The sequence below is a fragment of the Piliocolobus tephrosceles genome, chromosome 1 (assembly GCF_002776525.5).
Source record: "Piliocolobus tephrosceles isolate RC106 chromosome 1, ASM277652v3, whole genome shotgun sequence".
Lineage (NCBI taxonomy): Eukaryota > Metazoa > Chordata > Mammalia > Primates > Cercopithecidae > Piliocolobus > Piliocolobus tephrosceles.
Window position 1 is genome coordinate 137,485,491 of NC_045434.1, and position 22,783 is coordinate 137,508,273.

Genomic DNA, 22,783 nt, shown 5'->3' on the forward strand with positions numbered 1-22,783 from the left:
CAAAAAGTATAAGTGATTTTTAAGTCAGTAATATAAGGAGTTCACTTAAAATGATCAGATGAGTTCAGTTTATCTCAGATGAAGCTTTAATCATTTTAATACTTCCATAAGAATATCTGGTTTTTAAATGTTCAGAGTCTATATGTAAGGTAAAAGGTACAGGAGATAATTCAGAAAATTAGCACTTCTAGAAATTTCAGAATTAAACTTTATATGATTCATATAATATTTTAAAAAGTGGTTTCTACTGGTTACAAATAAGGAAGAATCATCCTAGGATTTTAAAACCTATATGGGGAGATGAATTTTAGGATTTTTCTCCTTTGAATTTGTGAATTATAACTGGGCTTATAATAGCAAATGCCTTTTTCAGGTACAAAAATTACAAAATATCATTGCAAGTCGAGCTACTCAGTATAATCATGATATGAAGAGAAAAGAACGTGAATATAATAAACTGAAGGAACGTCTACATCAACTTGTTATGAACAAGAAAGATAAGAAAATAGGTAAACAGCTGGCAAAGATCAGCTAAGGGAATAAATTAGCTAATACTATGCTTAGAGATAATTGTAAAAGAATTGAACACAGTAACTCGTGAAATGTTATTTTCATGCTTTATACAATTGCTTTTCGGTGGTGGTGGTTTATATAAAAAATTTAGACAGCTGGTTAGTGGAAAATAAGTCATTTTGCCTTGCTTTATTTAATTGCATGTGTTTTTTAACATGACCAGTGTAGAATTAATCCATAGAGAAAAAACTAAGCCAGAGGACATTCTGATTTTCCATATCAAAGAATTGATAATATTAAAAATCAGGGTCAGTTTCTGAGTCTCAAAATAGAGTAAAACTCATAAAATTTATCATCGGACCAAATCGTTCATGTCAGTTTGAGTTCCTTTAAATAAGTTTAGCTGTGCATTTTTGGAGAAACTAGTCAAAAGGATGGACTTTGAAAGTTAGGCATGTGTGTGTGTCTAAGATATACTTTTTTGCTAATAGTAGGCTTTTTCAAAAGTTTAAACCAGGTCATCCAAATACGTGGATAATTTCAAGTAGATAGTGTGAATTAAAAAGCAAAGAAATAGGCCGGGCGCGGTGGCTCAAGCCTGTAATCCCAGCACTTTGGGAGGCTGAGACGGGCGGATCACGAGGTCAGGAGATCGAGACCATCCTGGCTAACACGGCGAAACCCCGTCTCTACTAAAAATACAAAAAACTAGCCGGGCGAGGTGGCGGGCGCCTGTAGTCCCAGCTACTCGGGAGGCTGAGGCAGGAGAATGGCATAAACCCGGGAGGCGGAGCTTGCAGTGAGCTGAGATCCGGCCACCGCACTCCAGCCCGGGCGACAGAGCAAGACTCTGTCTCAAAAAAAAAAAAAAAAGCAAAGAAATATGAAAGTAGATCTTTACAATACAGTTTTACTGGCCTGGTATAAATACGAGACACAAGAAGTGTGTGTATTTATTTATTGAAGAGTGGTTTCCAAGTGACTATAGGTAGTCCTCTAACATACATTATACCATGACACCCCTAAACTGTCTTACCTTAGATTTGAAAAACGGGCAATGAGCATACGTTTCAGGCTGTCTTGTGGTACACTCTGCCTGCTGTCAGCAAGCAGTTTAGTGTTGACTACATCACTGTCATTCTACAGCAGAGCTGTTGGAGGTAGCCGAATACTTTATTTTTTAAATTATTGAAAAATAGAAATGAAGATTCAGTAATACACAGTTAAGATTGGAAAGCTTTAGGTATCCTGAGTTAATCTTACTCATTTGGAGAATCATTGGTTTTTAAGGTTAGTTAGCCTCATGTTCATTCATGAAAGAAAAAAAATTAAAAAGCAGGATGAAATGTTGAAAGTATATTTTTAAATTTATTTTATTTTATTTTATTATTATTATTATTATTTTTTGAGACGGAGTCTCGCCCTGTCGCCCAGGCTAGAGTGCAGTGGCGCAATGTCAGCTCACTGCAAGCTCTGTACCCCGGATTTACGCCATTCTCCTGCCTCAGCCTCCTGAGTAGCTGGGACTACAGGCACCCGCCACCGCGCCCGACTAATTTTTTCTATTTTTAGTAGAGACAGGTTTCACCTTGGTCTCGATCTCCTGACCTCGTGATCCACCCGCCTCGGCCTCCCAAAGTGCTGGGATTACAGGCGTGAGCCACGCACCCAGCCGAAATGCTGAAAGTATAAAATGTAATACAGAGAAGTTTATTAAGGATTTAGTTCTGGAAACAGAGCTCTTCCATTATAGGGGCCTGTTTCCTGGTCCAATCAGAAGTGACAGTTTCATAATGATTTTATTAACTCTAAGATTACAATAATTTACTCTTATTTCCTTCTTATGCCAAATGTTTCCATGTCCCCTGCGGCAGAAGATATTATACACTACCAGGGGCTTTGACTCCTTTGATGAAGATGAAGATGTTAATGTTAACGGGGCATGGCAAACTTTTTCTGTATAGATGCATATAGTAAACATTTTCAGTTTTATGGGATCTACAACTTATTTGTTGCACCTACTTATCTCTGGCATTGTAACAGGAAAAGTAGCCATAGGCAGTATGTAAACAAGTAGATGTGGCTGTGTTCCCATAAAGCTTTATTTACAAAATCAGGCAGCCAGCCTGTGGGCCATTATCAGCCAACCCTGATAATGAAATTAATAATGATAAAGTAACATTTATTATGTACTTACCATGCGCCAGATACTGTGTTCACTCTACAGTGTTGGGTGCTTTAACAGTTATTTCTTTGTCTTCACAACTCTTTGGTAGATACTTTTGTTATTCCCAGTGTCCAAGAAGAAACAGGCTTAGCAATTAAATAATGTGCCGAGATCTCATTGCTTCCAAGTGGTGGAACTAGAAACTCGAAAATTAGGCTGTTTAAGCCCAAAGCCCAAATCCTAACCTATATACCAGATTCACTTTCACCACTTATGTGTATAGAGTGCATTAGAGTTTTAGACGCTTAAGCATGTATGGTTTAAGAATTAATTTTCTGTGTTCATGTTTGTAGCTATGGACATTTTGAATTATGTTGGGAGAGCTGATGGAAAAAGAGGCTCCTGGAGGACTGGTAAAACTGAAGCCAGGTAAAGTCCAGTTTAAACTGATAAATGTAATCAGACTTCCTTCTATCCTGCATTTTCATACTGACAGTTTCTTTCTCAGGAATGAAGATGAAATGTATAAAATTCTCTTGAATGATTATGAATATCGTCAGAAACAAATCCTAATGGAAAATGCAGAACTTAAGAAGGTTCTTCAACAGATGAAAAAGGAAATGATTTCCCTTCTTTCTCCCCAAAAGAAGAAACCTAGAGAAAGAGTAGATGATAGTACAGGAACTGTAAGTGGCTCTTTCCTCTCTAATATAGTCTTCAGATTGCTAATAAGAATAATTAAAACATATGATAGCCGGGCGCGGTGGCTCAAGCCTGTAATCCCAGCACTTTGGGAGGCCGAGACGGGCGGATCACGAGGTCAGGAGATCGAGACCATCCTGGCTAACACGGTGAAACCCCGTCTCTACGAAAAATACAAAAACTAGCCGGGCGAGGTGGCGGGCGCCTGTAGTCCCAGCTACTCCGGAGGCTGAGGCAGGAGAATGGCGTAAACCCGGGAGGCAGAGCTTGCAGTGAGCTGAGATCCGGCCACTGCACTCCAGTCCGGGCGACAGAGCGAGACTCCGCCTCAAAAAAAAAAAAAAAAAAAAAACATGATAGGCATTCCCAATGGGGACACTATTGGTATTTTGAATAGGACACTCACTGCTATGCTACTTTCAGTTACCGTGACAACCAAAAAGACTGTTCCTGTATGTTTTCAGACGTTTCCTGAAAAATACTGCAGATGATTTTCCAGGAAATTAATACATGTCAAGCACTGTAAGAAGTGCTTTGTAAGCATTGTCTCATTTTATAATATTCCTTGTAACATAGGAGATTATTTCATATAATTTGATGATTTAGATACTATAAATATCCCTGTTTTATAGATAAGGAAACTAAGGCATAATACTTACTAGCCCAGTATCACACGTGACAGTGCTAGGATTTGAATCCAAGTTTGCCTTGCTCCAAAGCTCACGATCATAACCACTGTGTCAAATATCCTTTCAGTTGTTTTAGTATTAAGTACTCTACTTTTCACAGAGTGAAACTTATCATTAACTTTGGGAACCAAGTAATCAATTCATAAATTTATTGAGTGTTCTTTATGTTCTAGTCTCTGTAAAGGAAAAATGTTGACTTTTTCCCTCAAGAAGCTCTTTTTGGGAGAGACAGATGTGGAGACGTGATTATTACATTATTAGGTGCTGTAATAAGGTGGTGCAGTGTGCAGAACAGTTATGGCAATCAAGGCATCACAGAGAAAGTGACATTTTCACTGCTTCTTAGAAAATAAGTATTTTTGAGGTTAAAAAAAAAAAAAAACATGGAGAAAGCATTCCAGAGAACGGGAGTAATACATACAGAGGTCTGAAAAAAAAATCACATAATGGTGAAAAGTTCATTTTACTTAATTGCTTTACATATAAGTTAAAATCTTAGGTTTCAGCAAGTTCACATTAGTAATTAAAATCTGAAAATAATGTTAATGGAAAATGCTAGTTAACAGCAAGGTACCAGAACTTACTTTTTAAACCTGTATTTGAGGATTATTTATTTTGTGGTATTACGCATCAGTCCAGCTGATAAACCTATCCCAGCACTTACCTTTTCTTTTTTATTCCTTAACTTTTTAAAAAAAATATTACTTGAATATTCTTTTTTTTTTTTTTAAGAGACAGAGTCTTGCTCTGTCACCAGGCTGGAGTGCGGAGGCACAATCTTGGCTCACTGCAAGCTCTGCCTCCCGGGTTCAAGTGATTCCCCTGCATCAGCCTCCCGAGTAGCTGGAACTACAGGCACCCGCCACCACGCCTGGCTAATTTGTGTGTGTGTGTGTGTGTGTGTGTGTGTGTGTGTTAGTAGAGACGGGGTTTCACCATGTTGGCCAGGATGGTCTCAATCTCCTGACCTCGTGATCCCCCCTCCTCGGCCTCCTAAAGTCCTAGGATTACAGGCGTGAGCCACCGCGCGAGGCCTTTTTGAGACGGAGTTTTGCTCTTGTTGCCCAGGCTGGAGTGCAGTGGCACCATCTGAGCTCACCACAATCTCCGCCTCCCGGGTTCAGGCGATTCTCTGCCACAGCCTCCAGAGTAGCTGGGATTATAGGCATGCACCACCACACCCAGCCAACTTTGTATTTTTAGTAGAGATGGGATTTCTCCATGTTGGTCAGGTTAGTCTGGAATTCCCGAATATCTTTTACATTCTTCATTTTGAGGCCTGCTTGACCTCTTATATGTAGTTAACCTTTTATCTCAAACTCTGTCACTTCTAGTCTGTTCTTAACGTTCACTAATACTTCTTAAAGGTTAGCATAGTGTCCGTTACTCCTGCAGCATCTTCAGTTTTTGGTCCAGCCTTAACGTCTCATCACCAGATTTCAGTCAGCAAAAGTATGTGGTAAATCAGGGAGATCTTTCTTCAGTGATTAAACCTTCCTCACCCCCATTACTCAGCCAGTGGGTAGTATCCTGTATAATTCTTCATACTTCAAATGTTTAAGTGGACTAACAACGATCTCTTGAATACATTTTCTAGTTTTAAAAGATCCATTTTTCTAGCTCCCTTTTCTCTTTCATTTTTGTAGGGAAAGATTTTTGAAGCATTATAGCAAGAGAAATAAGATGTAATGTTGGAATGCCTAGGTAGCATCCAAGTTTCATTTATTATTTGACCTACTTGTAGCTAAAACGTATACCGAAAATTCAGGTAAAATGAGTTTGTTGTTTTGGTTTTTGGTTTTTTAGAGGCAGGGTCTTGTTGCCCAGACTGGTCTTGAACTCCTGGGCTTAAACAGTCCTCCCAGCTTGGCCTTAACAAAGTGTTGGGATTACAGGTGTGAGCCACTGTGCCCAGTCAAATTTTTTATTTTCACTTTGTGGTTACAGAGTTCTGTTCAACCTGAGAAATGTGCAATAATTACTCATTTTTCTTTTTTTGAGACGGAGTCTCGCTCTGTTGCCAGGCTGGAGTGCAGTGGTGCCATCTTGGCTCACTGCAACCTCCACCTCCTGGTTTCAAGCGATTCTCCTGCCTCAGCCTCCTGAGTAGCTGGGACTACAGGCACGTAACACCATGCCCAGCTAATTTTTGTATTTTTAGTAGAGACAGGGTTTCACCATGTTGGCCAGGATGGTCTCGATCTCTTGATCTTGTGATCCGCCGGCCTCGGCCTCCCAAAGTGCTGGGATTACATACAGGCGTGAGCCACTGTGCCTGGTCAATAATTTTTTCTAACAGATTCGTAGTATTCTAATAGGCTTTAAAATGTTCAGAAGACAAGTTGTGCTTCCTTGGAAGAGTTACTGGCAAGTAGCTTTTGAGGATTGGCAGGGGCTAGAATCACCATGAGCCGGATCCTGGGCCGTTCCCTGTCTGCTCTGCCTCCGAAACCCTGACCTCTACTAGCCCGTTGCTGACCTCAACTACTGATAGAGTTCTTCAGACTCAGTTGCTCCCTCATCCTGCTGATCTCTGTGTGAGAGCAGTCGAATCAGCCCTTCTTTCTTTTCAACTTTTATCTTCCTTTTTACCCCAGCAAGATTTTTATTGTTCAAATTAGTGAATCATATCTTTCTACTTCCTGAATATTAATGACAAATTAGAACTACTTTTTGTAGATGTGGGTTATTATGACATATATCCATTTTAGTATTGTTTCCCCATGTTCTTTATCCTGCTTTGATTCTATATGATCATATATCAGTAAAGTTTGCTACTTCTTTATGATTTCATGTTTTGGTGGAATACAAAGAAAAATATCTCCAGTTGTATAAAAAAGTACATGAGGGAAATAGAATTAACAGTTGCTTCTATTAAATAATTCAGAGATTATTTCACAAATGCATGTCTTTAAGCAGCCTAGGATTAGAAACAAGTTGATCTAATGTCAAATACCAGTTCTGCCTCTTAGTTGTAATGCTGCTTCTCTAAGCCTCGGTTTTCCTACATTGTAATGAGCTGAGGGTTAAATAACGTGTGAAAACATCCAACACATTAGACAGGTAGTGATATCTCCTCAGACAGCTTCATGACTCTTGTCATTAACTGTATTTGGATTCAAATGTAGGTTTAGAGAGAGCTGAATTTAGGAGTCTCTGTCATTTTTTTTTTTTTCCCAAGACATTTATGTTAAATACTGGGTCATATATGCATAAGACACAGCACAGAAATGATTCGGATGCGGCTCCCTCTGGAAATCAAACTGAAGACTACTTGCCTGAGCATCTAAAGCCATTGTAAGGTGGTAGCCTTTCCTCTTCATCTCTCTCCACTTGTAGGTTATTTCTGACGTTGAAGAAGATGCCGGAGAACTGAGCAGAGAGAGTATGTGGGATCTTTCCTGTGAAACTGTGAGAGAGCAGCTTACCAACAGCATCAGAAAACAGTGGAGAATTTTGAAAAGTCATGTAGAAAAACTTGATAACCAAGGTAACCACTGCTTCTCTGCATGTAAAGTGAGTTGTGACATTTGGTAAGGTGTTGATTTTCAGTCACTTAGAAAGCTACATCTGTAGGCTTAGAGCTAAAGTACTATACTTCAGTTTGGTGGTTTGAAAGCAAGATTTTGCATACATTTATTTTTTCATTTTATTTTATTTTACTTTCTGACACAGAACCTTGCTCTGTCACCCAGGCTGGAGTGTAGTGGTGTGATCTCGGCTCACTGTAACCCCCGCCTCCCAGGTTCAAGTGATTTCTCCTGCCTCAGCCTCCTGAGCAGCTAGGACCATAGGCGCGCATCACAGCCAGCTAATTTTTTGGTGTGTTTTTAGTAGAGATGGAGTTTCGCTGTGTTGGCCAGGCTCATCTTGAACTCCTGGCCTCAAGTGATTTACCTGCTTTGGCCTCCCCAAAGTGTCCAGATTACAGGTGTGAGCCACAGTGCACAGCCGAGATTTTACATACATTTAGATGTGAGGTTTGAACCTCACTGAGAAAAATACCCTTTGGTCTCAGTGAATGTTTGAAAAGAGGACATCATGGATCCATCTGCTCTGGATGCAGTATATAATCGAATAAAGATAACTGAGTCGAGATAAAAGACTACACATTGGATATAGTGTATACTGCTTGGGTGATGGGTGCACCAAAATCTCAGAAATCACCACTAAAGATCTTATTCATGTAACCACACACCACCTGTTGCCCCCCAAAAAAGAGAGAAAACTGAGTCTCTTTTACTAACTCTCAAAAAATCAAGAAATATTTATCATAGTATAGATAGGAATCTTTTGCTTATTTCTAGATGCTTGCAGATTACTGTGTTCCTAGTAATTCACCTAAAATTATTTTTAAAATAATAGATGTTTAATGCAAAATATTAATTTGGAAGTATATAAAGTAGACTATCCAGGTCTCCATTCCATACATATAACACTTAACAGTTTGGTGCATATTTTTCTAGACTTTCCTCTATGGATTTGCAAGATACTTATTTTAAAAAAATTTTTAAAAATTGAATATCACCTATATTTTTCTTTAGTGTACTTTTTTCACTGTATTATTTCAGACATTATTCTTTTTCCTTATACATAGCTTTACATTGATGAATATATTCTTAATATTTTCTACTGGTAAAGTTTGCTTTTAAATTATGAAAATGAAGATTTCTGCTCAGTAAATGAAACCTATTTAAAGAAAAAATTTAAATTGTCAAAATATGAACTCAATGCCATTGTGTTAAGTAGTAAAGAGCAATCAGCAAAATTATTATTACAACACCAAAATGAATATACTCGAGATTTTGTTCATTTGAGTCAGTGCTGTCTACTAGCAAACAGCAAGTGTGTTTGGACTTCGTGTTTGTTGAATTTAATATTTGAGAGCAAGATTTGTGACACGTCATTGATCTTTGAAGCAGTGTCAACAGAAACATAATGATTTTATTTTTCTCTTCTCTGAATATGGCCATTTTGTCTGTTTTTAATTAGGACATAATCTTGAATAAATATGGAATACAAATTAAATGTTGGCAATAGAGCTCCATTTGTAAGCATATCATTTAGTCTTAAAATTGTACAAATGTATAATTGTCATGAACTCCTGTAGTTGCTGTGCTTCTTAAAAATTTTTAATAATGTTAAAATAATATAAATGTAATTTTGTTATAGCTTATGAAATTTTAAAAAGCCGAAGGACATGACTACTTTTTAGAAAACCTATAAAATTCCAGAAAGATAAAAGTTCTGAGAGCCCTTGTTTTAAAGATATGTGCAAAAACACTGTAAACTAAATGGTGGCTATAAAACCTATGTCAACTTACTGATTTTGTCTTAGTTTCAAAGGTACACCTGGAAGGTTTTAATGATGAAGATGTAATCTCACGACAAGACCACGAACAAGAAACTGAAAAACTTGAGTTAGAAATTCAGCAGTGTAAAGAAATGATTAAAACTCAGCAACAGCTTTTGCAGGTGAATATGAATTACCTTTTAAAACTGTTCTCCATGAAAAGCCAGAGTTGTGCTGAACCTTAGCAGATTTGTATTCCTTTATTTCATAAGGCCCTGGTATTTGACAGTTTTCTAGTCTACGTTCCCTGCTAACAGATACGTTGTGTACCATTCCTTAAATAGTCCATACTTTGCTAGTTGGGGTAGTAGCTTTCGGGAAATGGGAATTCTCGTTTGACTTTTGGATTCTTAATAATTTCTATTCCTGCCCTGAAGTTTGACCCGCCTTCCCTTGCTTTCATTTCAAGTTGTTCGAGTGTTGCAGGGCCCCTCAGGAACTTACTATGTTTTAAATTTTAATAGCAGCAGCTCGCTACTGCATGTGATGATGATACCACTTCACTATTACGAGACTGTTATTTGTTGGAAGAAAAGGAACGCCTCAAAGAAGAATGGTCGCTTTTTAAAGAGCAGAAAAAGAATTTTGAGAGAGAAAGACGAAGCTTTACAGAAGCCGCTATTCGCCTAGGATTGGAGGTATTTTAAATAATGGTAGTGCTTTTGAAAATACTGGGGGTGGGTGGGCCTTAGTAGAATGCTTCTAAGGTCTACTTTGGTTTCTTGCTATTTACTTATTTTCTAAAATATTTACTGATGATCTCATAAATAATTTGAAATGAAAGGGAGGCTGAGCATATAGAATGGGATTATTTCCCCTTACCAGATTTGAGAACTGAACTTAAAAAAAAAAAAAAAGGTTATAAGCATTTATTACTCCTTTCAGATTGGCTTTCTCCTGCTAAGAGATTTCCACAAGAAATCTCTTTTGGGTATCCATCATTCATCCACTGTCAGTAGGTGTGGTGTCAGAAGACAGTGCAACAAAGACTACGTTTGCTGTTTAAAAAGGAAGCATAATAAAAAAATGAAGTTCTCTTCTCCCCAGTCCACTCTTGTTATATATACGCTCTACAGCTTGCTTTTTTTTTTTTTTTTTTGAGACGGAGTCTTGCTCTTGTTGCCCAGGCTGGAGTGCAGTGGCGCGTTCTCGGCTCACCGCAACCTCTGCCTCCTGGGTTGAAGTGATTCTCCTGCCTCAGCCTTCCTGAGTAGCTGGGATTACAGGCATGCGCCACCATACCCGGCCTATTTTGTATGTTTAGTAGAGACAGGGTTTCTCCATGTAGCTTGCTTTTTTTACTTAGCAAAGTGTCTTCTAACATATTCCTCCCTCAAAAATTGTAGCAGTAATGTCTGACTATAGTTAAAAGAAATCAACAAAACTCATAAAAAAAGCTACAAAGTGAGAAAGTCTCCTCCTTTCCCATCCCCAGTTTCAGTCCTTAGAGGTAACTTTTGTTAAAAGTATCTGTTGGAAATTCTTGTAGGAAGTACTATTTTAACTTTTAATGTATTTCAAGTTTTCTTCTTTATCAGTTTATTGATTCCCTGCTATGAAAGATAAGGAATTCTGTGTCCTCATTGTATCTCTTGCCTACATCCTTCCTCATTCACATCTCATGTCTTCATAATGTTGTTCCTTTTGTTCTTCTGATTGCTTATTTTTTTTTGCTTTAAGGAAATAATGTGAAGCTTCCATTTCATTTCATGTTTGTTCAACTTTAGTCAGTATCAGTTCATCCCTGCAGTGAAAGCTGAGGACATTCTTGTAGTTACTCTTGTTCTACCTCTCTTGCTCCTCTACTTTGCAGTTTTTGTTTGTGATACTATTTTTCATTGTTATCACATTTATAGTTTGTCCTTCAATACAATCCAGGTATAAGTACTTTGTCTAAACTTGAGACTTCAAAGTTGGAAAACCAGGAAAGAAAATTGATAACATTACAATTATGTAAATATAATTCTATAACCAAATATGCTTTGACACAGAAAGTACTCTGTATTGTTAAGACTTTGCCACCCAGAGAGATATATCACTATCTAGTGAATTCTTTGACTTTCTCTGTAACTTCCTTTGTGATTTCCTGAATCAGATTCAGCTGCCATGTTTCTCATATCTCATGTGATTATCTTTCTTGGGTTTCTATTCAATTTGCTGTATTACCTTCTTGAGTAATTTTTTTTATAAATAGTGCATGAGCTATAAACATTCTGAATTCTGGAATATTCAAAAATATATTCATACATGATTGGTTTGACTGGGTATAGAATTTAGATTGCATTTTTTTCCCTCAAAACTTTGAATTATTCCCTTTCTCCTAGTGTTTAGTTTTACTGATGAGAAGCCTGATTGTAATATACCTGTGTTACTTTGTAGATCTGTGTTTTGTTTTCTGTTTCCCTCTGTGGAAGCTTGGGTGTGTTTTTAAAGTTTAGACATTTTACCAGGATGTGTCTGGAGAGTTCCTTTCAGCCTAAAGATTCTGTATTTCTTTAATTTAGGGAAATTTCCATCTTTATTTTTTCCTTCTTTGACTTCTCTGTATTCTGAAACTTTTGTTAGAACGCATTTGGCCTTCTGAATATATATCTACAGGTTGACTTTTGTTCTCAATTCTGGGATATTCTCTTACCTTTATCTTAGAGATCACGAAACTGGCCTTTCAGGGTCAGTTTTATTATTTGCTTTAGCCACTGAGTTTTTCTTTCAGAATTTATCTTTAAAATTTTCTAATGTCCCTAATTTTTACTTTTCTTTATATAGCATGATGATATTTTACAGATGTTTATTAATCTGTCTGATAATATATGTTACATTTTTTTAAAAGATTTCTTTCATCTCTTGAATTACCTGTTATCCATGGTCAGTTTTCTATTTATCTTGACCTTTTTTCTATTATTAGTTTTCTCAAATGTTTGGTGATGCATAATTCTGTATCAATATTTACGAATGAAAGATTGTGTGTTGCTTGTTTTAAGTAGCTGACGTGGATTTCCTCAGTTCCAATCTAAAATGTCTGTTTCATCAGTAGCTATCTTCAGGGAACAACATTCACACTAGCATCGTGTCCTACCTGTTTCCGAGCCCATATCCCCCACAGTACTCCAACAGATACTCTTGATGCTTTGCATATTGCTCCCAGTTGCCAGGTGCCTTTCCCTGCATGAGAATCTTTCTCCGTCTGGTCACTGGGATGGTGTACATAGTGAGGGATAGGAGGGAGGCATGCAAGACCTGAGGGCTGATGGAGAATTTAGTTTAGGATTCATCAGCTGTTCGGAAGGGGGAGGTTTGACATCATTTGCATATGCCCTCTTGTGGTTTAGTGGTGGTGGCTACCAGTACTGGTAGATGGCTGGAGGATGAGAGAAATGCTTGATGAAGTCGTAGGTCCTTTTTTTCAAGTGACTAATTTACAATATAGAATGTTTTTCTTTTGTTTGTAACTTTGTAATGTTTTGTATGTTCAAAAGTTAGACTACTATTCTATTCCATTTTTTGCATTGTTCGTGTGAACTTAAAATTGATATGAAGACAGTGATGGTTTAGTAGGTGAAACAGATGAATTTCTATTTTTTAAATGTAGTTTTTCTTAAGTGAAATTTTTTTTTTTTGTGATGGAGTCTCGCTCTTATCACCCAGGCTGGAGTGCATTGGCGCAGTCTCGGCTCACTGTGAGCTCCGCCTCCCAGGTTCATGCCGTTCTCCTGCCTCAGCCTCCGGAGTAGCTGGGACTACAGGCGCCCACCACCATGCCCAGCTAATTTTTTTTTTTGTATTTTTAGTAGAGATGGGGTTTTACCGTGTTAGCCACGATGGTCTCCATCTCCTGACCTTGTGGTCCGCCCCCCTCAGCCTCCCAAAGTGCTGGGATTACAGGCGTGAACCACCATGCCCAGCTTTGTTTTGCTTTTTGAGACAGAGCCTCGCTCTGTCGCCCAGGCTGGAGTGCAGGGGCGCGATCTCAGCTCACTGCAACCTCTGCCTCCTGGATTCAAGCGATTCTCCTGCCTCAGCCTCCTGAGTAGCTAGGATTACAGGTGCGTGCCACCATGCCTGGCTAAATTTTGTATTTTTAGTAGAGATGGGGTTTCACCATGTTGGTCAGGCTGGTCTCGAACTCCTGACCTTGTGATCCGCCCATCTTGTCCTCACAAAGTGCTGGGATTACAGGCATGAGCGACTGCGCCCAGCTTTTTCTTTTTTTGAGATAGGGTCTTGCTGTGTCACCCAGGCTGGAGTGCAGTGGCGCTGTCTTTGCTCACTGCAGCTTCAACTTCCCTGGCTGTAGCCATCCTCCCTTCTCAGCCTCCCAAGTCGCTGAGACTGTAGTCCTGTGCCACCATGCCCAGCTAATGTTTGTATTTTGTGTAGAGACAGGGTTTTGCCGTGTTGCCCAGGCTAGTCCGGAACTCCTCAGCTCAAGTGCTCCACCAACCCTCAGCCTCCCAAAATACTAGGATTACAGACGAGAGCCAAAATTATTCTTAGTTTTTTTAGGTTAACTCATTTGACATAAGAAGTATGTATAGATAGCCAGATAGCAAACACAGATAGCTAGAGCAATCATGTGAAATGGCAACTGTGTGGACGTTGAAATATTGATCATTATTCCTTTGGTTTGTTATGGTAGAGAAAGGCATTTGAAGAAGAAAGAGCCAGTTGGTTAAAGCAGCAGTTTTTAAATATGACTACCTTTGACCACCAGAACTCAGAAAATGTGAAACTTTTCAGTGCCTTCTCAGGAAGTGAGTACTTTATAAACTCTTTAATTTGAACATGCATATAAATAAAATTATTTACATATTACAAAACACTATGTACAATTAATACAGAACTTTGGAAATCACCAATTACAGCTCTCTCATTATAACTAAAAGTCAACTTTATTTATTTATTTATTTATTTCTTGAGATGAAGTCTTGCTCTGTTGGAGTGCAGTGGCGTGACCTCAGCTCACTGCAGCCTCTGCCTTCCGGGTTCACACAATTATCCTGTCTCAGCCTCCTGAGTAGCTGGGATTACAGGTGTGTGCCACCATGCTCGGCTAATTTTTGTATTTTTAGTAGAGATGGGTTTTCACCGTATTGGCCAAGCTGGTTTTGAACTCCTGACCTCAGGTGATCCACCCATCTCAGCCTTCCAAAGTGCTGGGATTATAGGCATGAGCCACTGCGCCTGGCCTAAAAATCAACTTTTAATATTTTATTTACTGTAGTCAAAGTGAGGATGAGAGGGGGACTGTGCATACCCAAAGTGACTTTTGTTGTGAGTTTGTAATAATGTGAAGTTGTTGAAAATTTACATCTAGAATTTTTTTTTCAAAATGGAGTCTTGCTGTGTCACCCAGGCTGGAGTGCATCTTGGCTCACTGCGGCCTCAACATCCTGGGCTTAGGCAATCCTCCTTGCCTCAGCCTCCTGAGTAGCTGAGACTATAGGCACATACCACCGTACTTAGGTAATGTAAAAAAATTTTTTGTAGAGACAAACTTTCGCTATACTTCCCAGGCTGATCTCAAACTCCTGGCTTAAGCAGTCATTCTGCCTCAGCTTCCCAAAGTGCTAGGATTACAAGTGTGAGCCACCCCACCCAGCCTAGAAATATTTTTAAAACTAGATCCTTTTGGCCGGGCGTGGTGGCTCACGCCTGTAATCCCAGCACTTTGGGAGGCCGAGGCAGGCAGATCACGAAGTCAGGAGATCGAGCCCATCCTGGCTAACACAGTGAAACCCTGTCTCTACTAAAAATACAGAAAAATGAGCCTGGCGTGGTGGTGGGCACCTGTAGTCCCAGCTACAGACTGAGGCAGGAGAATGGCGTGAACCCGGGAGGCGGAGCTTACAGTGAGGCAAGATCGCGCCACTGCACTCCACCCTGGGCGACAGAGCAAGACTCCATCTCAAAAAAAAAAGATCCTTTGAAACATGTGGACTATGCAACAAAGATAACAAGATTAATGATATTAATTTGAATTTGTTCCGTCTCTTACCTCACTCAGAACTGCAGATGAATCATCCTGATGATTTACCTTCACTATATTGAATGCCTCACTATATGTACTGCCTTTTTCCCTTCCTTGTTTTACAACAGGTTCTGATTGGGACAATCTTATAGTGCACTCAAGGCAGCCGCAAAAGAAGCCCCACAGTGTGTCTAATGGGTCTCCAGTTTGCATGTCTAAACTTACTAAATCTCTTCCTGCTTCACCTTCCACTTCAGACTTTTGCCAGACACGTTCCTGCGTATCTGAACATAGGTATTTGTCTATAGGTGATCTTTTCACGTATTTCTAAAAATTGCTAAAGTTGCACTGCTGAGGAAAATGTGGTGTGTCTGTAGTATTAGCAACAATAGAGATTTTGGAGAGGAATTTAGTAGATGATTTATTCATTCTACAAATACTGAGTGACCAGTATATAAAGAGACTGTGCTAGATGCTGGGAATACAATAGCAAACAGGTAGATCTGTTCCTTGTCCTCTTGGAGGTAAATCATGTGATGTGTGTCTTTTTATTTCACATTTAAGATATAATTTAGAATATAATCTTAATTATAGGAGTTAATATTTTAAGTACTTAAATAGATGGATATTGTTTTGACAGTTTTTGTAGAGTACATATCTTAACATTTTTTTCTGGCATGCCCATTTTATTGTTGTTGAAGGGCAAATAACTGAGAAATGCCTGTTCATATTGAGTGATAAAGATCTGAGCCCAAGGATGACTGTAAAAAAATGTGGCTCTCCACCCTGGGAAACCTATATGTTGCTCTTAATTGCTACATTTTGGTATTTTCCTCTATCTCAAGTTATTATATCATTTTCTAAAATAATACCAATACTCTACTTCAGCGCCAATTCCAAGATTAGTTTTAAACGAAGCAGAGAAAGCATGTAGACCATTCCTAGTAAGATAGAGAGGAATAGAAAAGATCAGAGGGGTAAGTTAGAAAGTATGGTGGCAATCTCTTTGCTCTTAATTAACAGTAGGAGACAATGGCCTTGGAAAACAGTCAGAGCTGAAGCAAACTCGGCCTGTGTTAAGAGACTGGAGTGGAACTAAGGGTTGAAGAAGCCAGCTGGCCCTTGGGCCAAGAATTATGAAATAGATGGAGTTTAAAACAAGAAAGGAAGCTTTTAAAAGGAGGAGGAGGACACACTATAAGTTGTAGTTGACTTCTAAGAGGTGTGGGGATTAGGACTCCAAGTAAATGTTAGAGGGGATGAAAAAGAGCTAGGTAAGAGCACTCTAGCCAAGTATAGGGACCCTGAGGTGGGACACACCTCATACATTTGCAATGCTGACCAAGACCTAGAGGTGTGAGATGAGGATGGAGAGATGTAAAAGTTCAAATACGCACAAATACAGAGAGGATAAAATCATGAACCCATGTGTACCTATGACACAGGTTCAGCAATTATTAACTCATGATCAATATTGTTCATACATAATCCCACTCTGCTCGCTCTCTCCACCCCACCCCCAACACATCTGGGATTTCATTTACAGAATATTTTAGTGTGCATTTGTAGGTCAAGTATTGTTCTAAGGGGAATAGAAAAAACATTAGTTTTAAGAGAGTGAAAAAAAGTTTTAAGTTTTAAAAAGAGTACTGTTTTATAATGTCGGAAACAGATTGTAGGAGTCTAATAGAAACCAAGAAATCCAGTTGGGAGGCACTATTGGAGTGGGAACGAAAAGACAATGGTAATTTGGACTAGGGTCATAATGTGAAGGTAGAAATGCTTGGATTTGGGACCTATTTTGAAGTTAGACCAGTAGATGAGTTGAATATGGGAAGTGAAAGTTTATTTATTTTACAATCAAAAGATAATGTGTAAGCTCATAGTATTTTCTTACATAGGAATGTTAATCAAACTTCCAAATTTGACCAATCAGAACTATCTGTATAGACACAGATGCAAATTCTAGCCACCACTGACAAATAATGCATTTTATATCTAAGAGATAGCATAACATAGTTGTCTCAGTTGTTTTTATATATTTTACGTATTTAGCTTTTTACATCATTGTTTTTAGTTGTGAAATATTTGACAAATATCTCTTGAAGACCTTGTTTTATGTTTAATAAAGTTCAGCATTTAGTACCTAAACCATAGGGTGTTGCAAGTTAAGTGTTAGTATATGTAAAGAACTTAAAAGCAGTACCTAGTTCATTGTAAACATTTAGTGAGCATAAAAATAAATATACATGTAAATAAATATAAACATGCTTTTTTTTTGTTTCTGAGTGCTCCACTGAACAACATCAGTGGCATAAAAATAATTTTGGAGCTTAAAGGAATTAAACTATTCATTGTTAACTAGCCTCTAAGAGTAAAACAAACAGAAAAAAGTTTTATAACTAATAGAGAAGCTGTGCAGCCTGACATGGTTCTTCACATTTTAAATTATTTGATAAACTTGGTTCTCTTGCTCCTGAAGCATTTTGGATCTCGGTTTATATTAATATTACAACAAAATAATTAGTATTTGTAGCTAATTTCTACAACATCCTCATTGTTCTTTCACTGTGGAATGGAATTTTACATAAAGGCTGTGCCTTAGATTCCAGGCAAGGAGACTTGTACGTAAGTTACTTACAAAACTTAGTCTGATCATTTGTGCAAGGGATTCTGATGACCGAATTACTCTAAGTGTTGATAAATAAATTTATAGTAATTTGGTCATCAGAATCCCTTGTACAAATGATTAAACTAGGCATGCACCACTACTCCTAGCTAAGTTTTTGTAGAGACAGGGTTTCACCATGTTACTCAGGCTAGTCCTGAATTCCTGGGCTCAAGCAATTTGGCTGCCTCAGCCTCCTAAAGTGCTAGGATTATAGGTGTGAGCCACTGCTCCCAGGCTTTTTTTTTTTTTCCAAGTAAAATTTTAAACTAGATTTTTGGCTTAGATTTTTAGAATTAAAAGAAACTTAATTTTTTTTTAAGATTGCCACATTTTAAGGTTGAATTATTAAACAAAAGTCATAAGAAATTTACATTTAGAAAAGGTTTTGTGAAAAAAATTACATATTCAGTTGATTAAAAAATACTCATTAGCTCAGCTGCATAGGTTTTAAAGTTACTGTTTAAGCAGATTTATTGTTTTGAGGCTGACTGAACCAAAACCATCTTGCTATAGAGTCTGGTCTTTTAGCCACTTCTGTAGGCACTCATTAAGTATCTGTCTGAATGGATAGATGAAAGCATACTTTAACAAGTGGACATGTAAAGAAAGAAAATATAAAGAGATAAGTAATAGTGGCAGAAAAACGGGGACATTTGGAATATCAGCTTTCAAAACCCTTAAGCTCTACTTTAAGCTTCTCTACCTTAAACTTCACTTGGCAGCATGTGTCAAAGTAGACTAAAGGGATAAATAAAATAAATAAATAAGATAAAAGTGATAAATTAACGCCATTTTGAAACACTTCTTTTTACTGTTTTTGATCATGTGTCCTCCAAATTTACGTAAATTAGCATAAGACATGGAAGTAATGAGACCTTAGACATCCAGGCATGTGTACAGTATAAAAGAAGGAGAGGATAGTCACTAAGATCTGCCTTTCTTTTCCCAACAGTTCAATCAATGTACTGAATATAACTCCTGAAGAAATTAAACCAAATCAGGTTGGAGGAGAATGTACAAATCAAAAATGGAGTGTGGCGTCAAGACCTGGATCACAGGAAGGTTGCTATAGTGGATGCTCCTTGACCTACACAAATTCTCATGTAGAAAAAGATGACTTACCTTAGACATGTGGACTGGAATTGTTTTCATTAACATGTTCATCAAATTTCACATCTAAGTTGAAACAGGATGTGTCATAAAGTCAATTATCTCTAATAACTTAAGATGGTCTAAGTTGTTTGTTTGGACTTCCCTGTCTTCCCCCAAAGAGTTGAAATCTTAAATCTATTTAAAAGGATATAAAAGCTTTGGATATGTATTTTTAGTAACAGAAGCATCTGGTTCTGTGAATAAAGGAATGTATAGATGTTTGGATGGAAACAAAAGCACTAGAAAGAGTTTCCTCTTATAGGTATTAAAAATAGCACTTTTAGGAAACTGATTATTGTAAATGTTTAATTTTGTCTCAAATATAGTTGGCATTGGAAGTTTAGCCTTTACTTGAATGTATACTGTAGATTTTTAACAAAGCAAGTTCTATATTTATTATGTTTAGTGTGATTTGAAATTACCTCTTTCATATGTTTTAAATAAAGTGAAATTTATGTATGTTTTGTACATAGATATACATGATTATGTTAAGAGGCTTTAAGATTTAAAAGTTTCACACAACCATAAGTATAGTATTTCATGCCAGTAAAATTTTTTTAGTGGTATTCTGTTTACAGATGTATTAGGACCATTGATGCATTACATTTAAGAATTCTTTTTAATACATCTGGGCAATAAATATTGAAAGCTATTCCATGAAGCTGAGTTCTTTAGATAATCAGCACTACTAACATTACATTTTTGAGATTTTTATGACATTAGATTTTTATTTTGTATATGTAAGATATTATAATTTTTAAAGGGACTATTGATAGAGGAATAGGGGCAAGACAACAAAAGTACCTTTGAATAAAACAATTTAAGAAATTGGTTTAAGATATTGGATGATAGAAGATATTTAAGAATCTAGATGGTGATATTTTCCTTACGAGATGGGTACCAGTATAGTAATATCTGTATACTAACTAGGGCTTTGTATTGTCAATGATTTTTAAATAATTTTTTAATGAGGTATTTACCACTAAAGAAATATGATAATGTAAAACCATCAAATTTTATAATTGAGATATTATGATACTCTGGAAAAACGTGTCATTTCATTTTCAGAAAACTCTTAGGCTCTCTTCAGTCTCTGTAATGTTTCTGATTGCATGTTTCATGAAAAGTATGTTGTTTTGATAGTAATAATAATAAATGTAGGCTCAGCTCTTTCCCAGGATTTTCATCAAAAAGCTTTAAGTGCCTAACCCTGCTTGTCTCTGTACATAGAAGCCTGCACAGATCCAATCCTTGCTAGGTATCGTAGTTTAGGCCCATTTACCTTCCCCTGTACCGGCAGTTCAGCCACTTACATGCACTCACCCTCTTTGTGGCTATTTTAAATTCATATTATTTAAAACAAAAAACAAAAAAAAGCCACTTATTTGTGTTATCCATTCACTATACATAACTATGTAACTCTTTGGAGTTGCATAGCAGCAGCCATTTTTTTCAGGGCTGATAGGATATCATTAAGAGTATCTTATGAGACATTAATGGATATGCTCATAATACAGTAACCATATTTATAGTTTTAAAGAGCTAGCTCTTGAGCATTAGTCACTTAGTACCTTCAGCTTGATGCATGGTCACTTCTTTACTATTTAAACTACTACACATGGCACAAAATATCGAAGACACTACCATATTCTAAAGGAAGAAATCTGGCTGGGATGTAGGCTTTTTTTGTTTTTGCTTTTGTTTTTGTTTGTTTGTTTTGCTGTTTAGTAATAACATGGTCAAAAAAGGCAATCAGAAATTTTAAATACAGTTAATGGATAATTTGTCAAGAATTTCCCCCCCAGGGTTTTCCATGGTGTACTTTGCAAGAAATAAGCATTCTAATTTTTAAATCTCTTTAGCAAATATTGTATTTTATGACAGTGGAGTTCTGGAACACAGCATCTGTTTTTCGTTGCGTGTTTCCGTTTTAAAGTGAGTTCTCAAATTGGAAAGAAAAATTCCTTGAGACTTACTTTAAAATCTAAAGTGTGAAAGAAACAGCAGAGTGAAAGCCAGACTCATTGCACCTTTCATGTCTGCATAGATCCCGAAGTTGGACATTTTACCTAACAACATCACTTTTGTTAAACATTCCAACTCCAAAATGATCCCCAGTCACTCTAATCTCAGGATGTTGGAATGATGTCTGTTGGAAAACCCAGGACTCCACACACAAAACTCCTAAGATTTTGTTTCCCATCTCTTTCTAGGTGTTTGCAATGTACAAATAATACAGCTGTGCTAATCTCACATTTAGCCATGATAGATGATGGTTCTAGAGAATACTTCCATTTGTAAGTCCTCCTGATAATCTTAAGCGCTTTCTTGTTTATCACTATGTAAATCTGAAATATTTTGTACTTTGTTTTTATCCATTCTGAATTTTCAAAGCATAAAAATGTGAAAGAAAAATTGAGATAAACATTTTGTTCACTATTAAATATTTGCATCTGCAGTCTATAATGAGAATCAATGATATTAAATTATGACTAAAATTTAACAAATAGTATTTTCTTATAGAAGTAATGTATTAAATGATTAGAACACAGGACAGTTCACAGCAAATTGTTTACTTACGTGGCATAATTGAAATACTATTATTTGGAAAGAGTTCTATATTGCTTACCTTAGCTAACCAGAATTGTTCATAGACTTGTAATAATATGGTGTTATGGGAAAACATTTCGTGCGCATGATGAAGAGAGCACCGTTGATCTAGTCTTGACTGCCCCTGGTGGAACATTTGAAAGCCCCTGGGACCCCAGGAGAGAGGTTTTTGCAGCATGTATGCCTGGAACACACTTGTTAGTTAGCAAGACCCTGCTGTGATTACGCTGTTGTACAGATCTTCAAAGTATATTGCCTAATATAAGTCATGTTATTTCTAGATTGGATTTTAAGTAAGTATGGATATGGAAGTCTAGTAAATACACTTTTCTCTATGTTTGTCCTTTTCCAGTCTTTTGATAAGCATTTATGAAGTACCTACTGTATGTCAAGGGTTACAACTACTTTCCAGTCCTTGGAGATACGAAGACAGATAAGCATGCTGCCTGCTATTGAGAATCTGAGCTGAGTGGAAGACCAACTATTAAACCTACATTGTAATAAACAATGGTAGATGCTAATGACACATTCAATCTGTTCATAAAACATGGACTGATAGGTCTGCTCCAGGGCCACATTCGTTTCCTAACAGTAACGTGGCTAGGCTTCCATTTATAAGTCTTAGCAGTATTTCCTTTGTGAAGTACTATGTAATAGATGATTGTTTGCTAGATTTTGTTTTCTACCATCAAAATGTTGACCTGCAAAGCAGCGTAGGATTTTCTCTCCTCGAGAACATGTATTATCTAGTAGAAAAAGCATTCCCAAAGATTTGGTCCATGCAGATAAGGATAATGAAACTGGTCACTGTAATCCTTTCTCTAAATATACAGTGTTTTTCAAGCTGGATATAAGAGTGAGTGGATATTGATTATTTGATTTATATAAAATCAAATGATTGAGGTTTTTTTGAACATTTACAAATAATGGATTGCTGAGAGCTCAGGAAGTACTGTAA

General features: G+C 37.3%; 1 protein-coding gene across 5 annotated transcripts in view; it reads left to right on the forward strand.

Moving 5' to 3' along the window:
• The window catches only part of SSX2IP (SSX family member 2 interacting protein), a 45,882-nt gene extending 23,722 nt beyond the window's left edge, over positions 1 to 22,160 (forward strand). For 4 of the 5 annotated variants that reach the window (XM_023208556.3, XM_023208566.2, XM_023208575.3 and 1 more), the window contains 9 exons: positions 374 to 509; positions 3,034 to 3,109; positions 3,189 to 3,366; positions 7,411 to 7,561; positions 9,410 to 9,546; positions 9,889 to 10,062; positions 14,061 to 14,175; positions 15,521 to 15,686; positions 19,016 to 22,160. In XM_023208556.3, coding sequence (XP_023064324.1) covers positions 374 to 509; positions 3,034 to 3,109; positions 3,189 to 3,366; positions 7,411 to 7,561; positions 9,410 to 9,546; positions 9,889 to 10,062; positions 14,061 to 14,175; positions 15,521 to 15,686; positions 19,016 to 19,190 — 1,308 coding nt within the window. In that variant the 3' untranslated portion in view covers positions 19,191 to 22,160. The remainder of the gene's footprint in view (positions 1 to 373; positions 510 to 3,033; positions 3,110 to 3,188; positions 3,367 to 7,410; positions 7,562 to 9,409; positions 9,547 to 9,888; positions 10,063 to 14,060; positions 14,176 to 15,520; positions 15,687 to 19,015) is intronic. The other variant, XM_023208582.2, reaches the window with a different exon arrangement.
• The last annotated feature ends 623 nt before the right edge of the window (positions 22,161 to 22,783 follow it).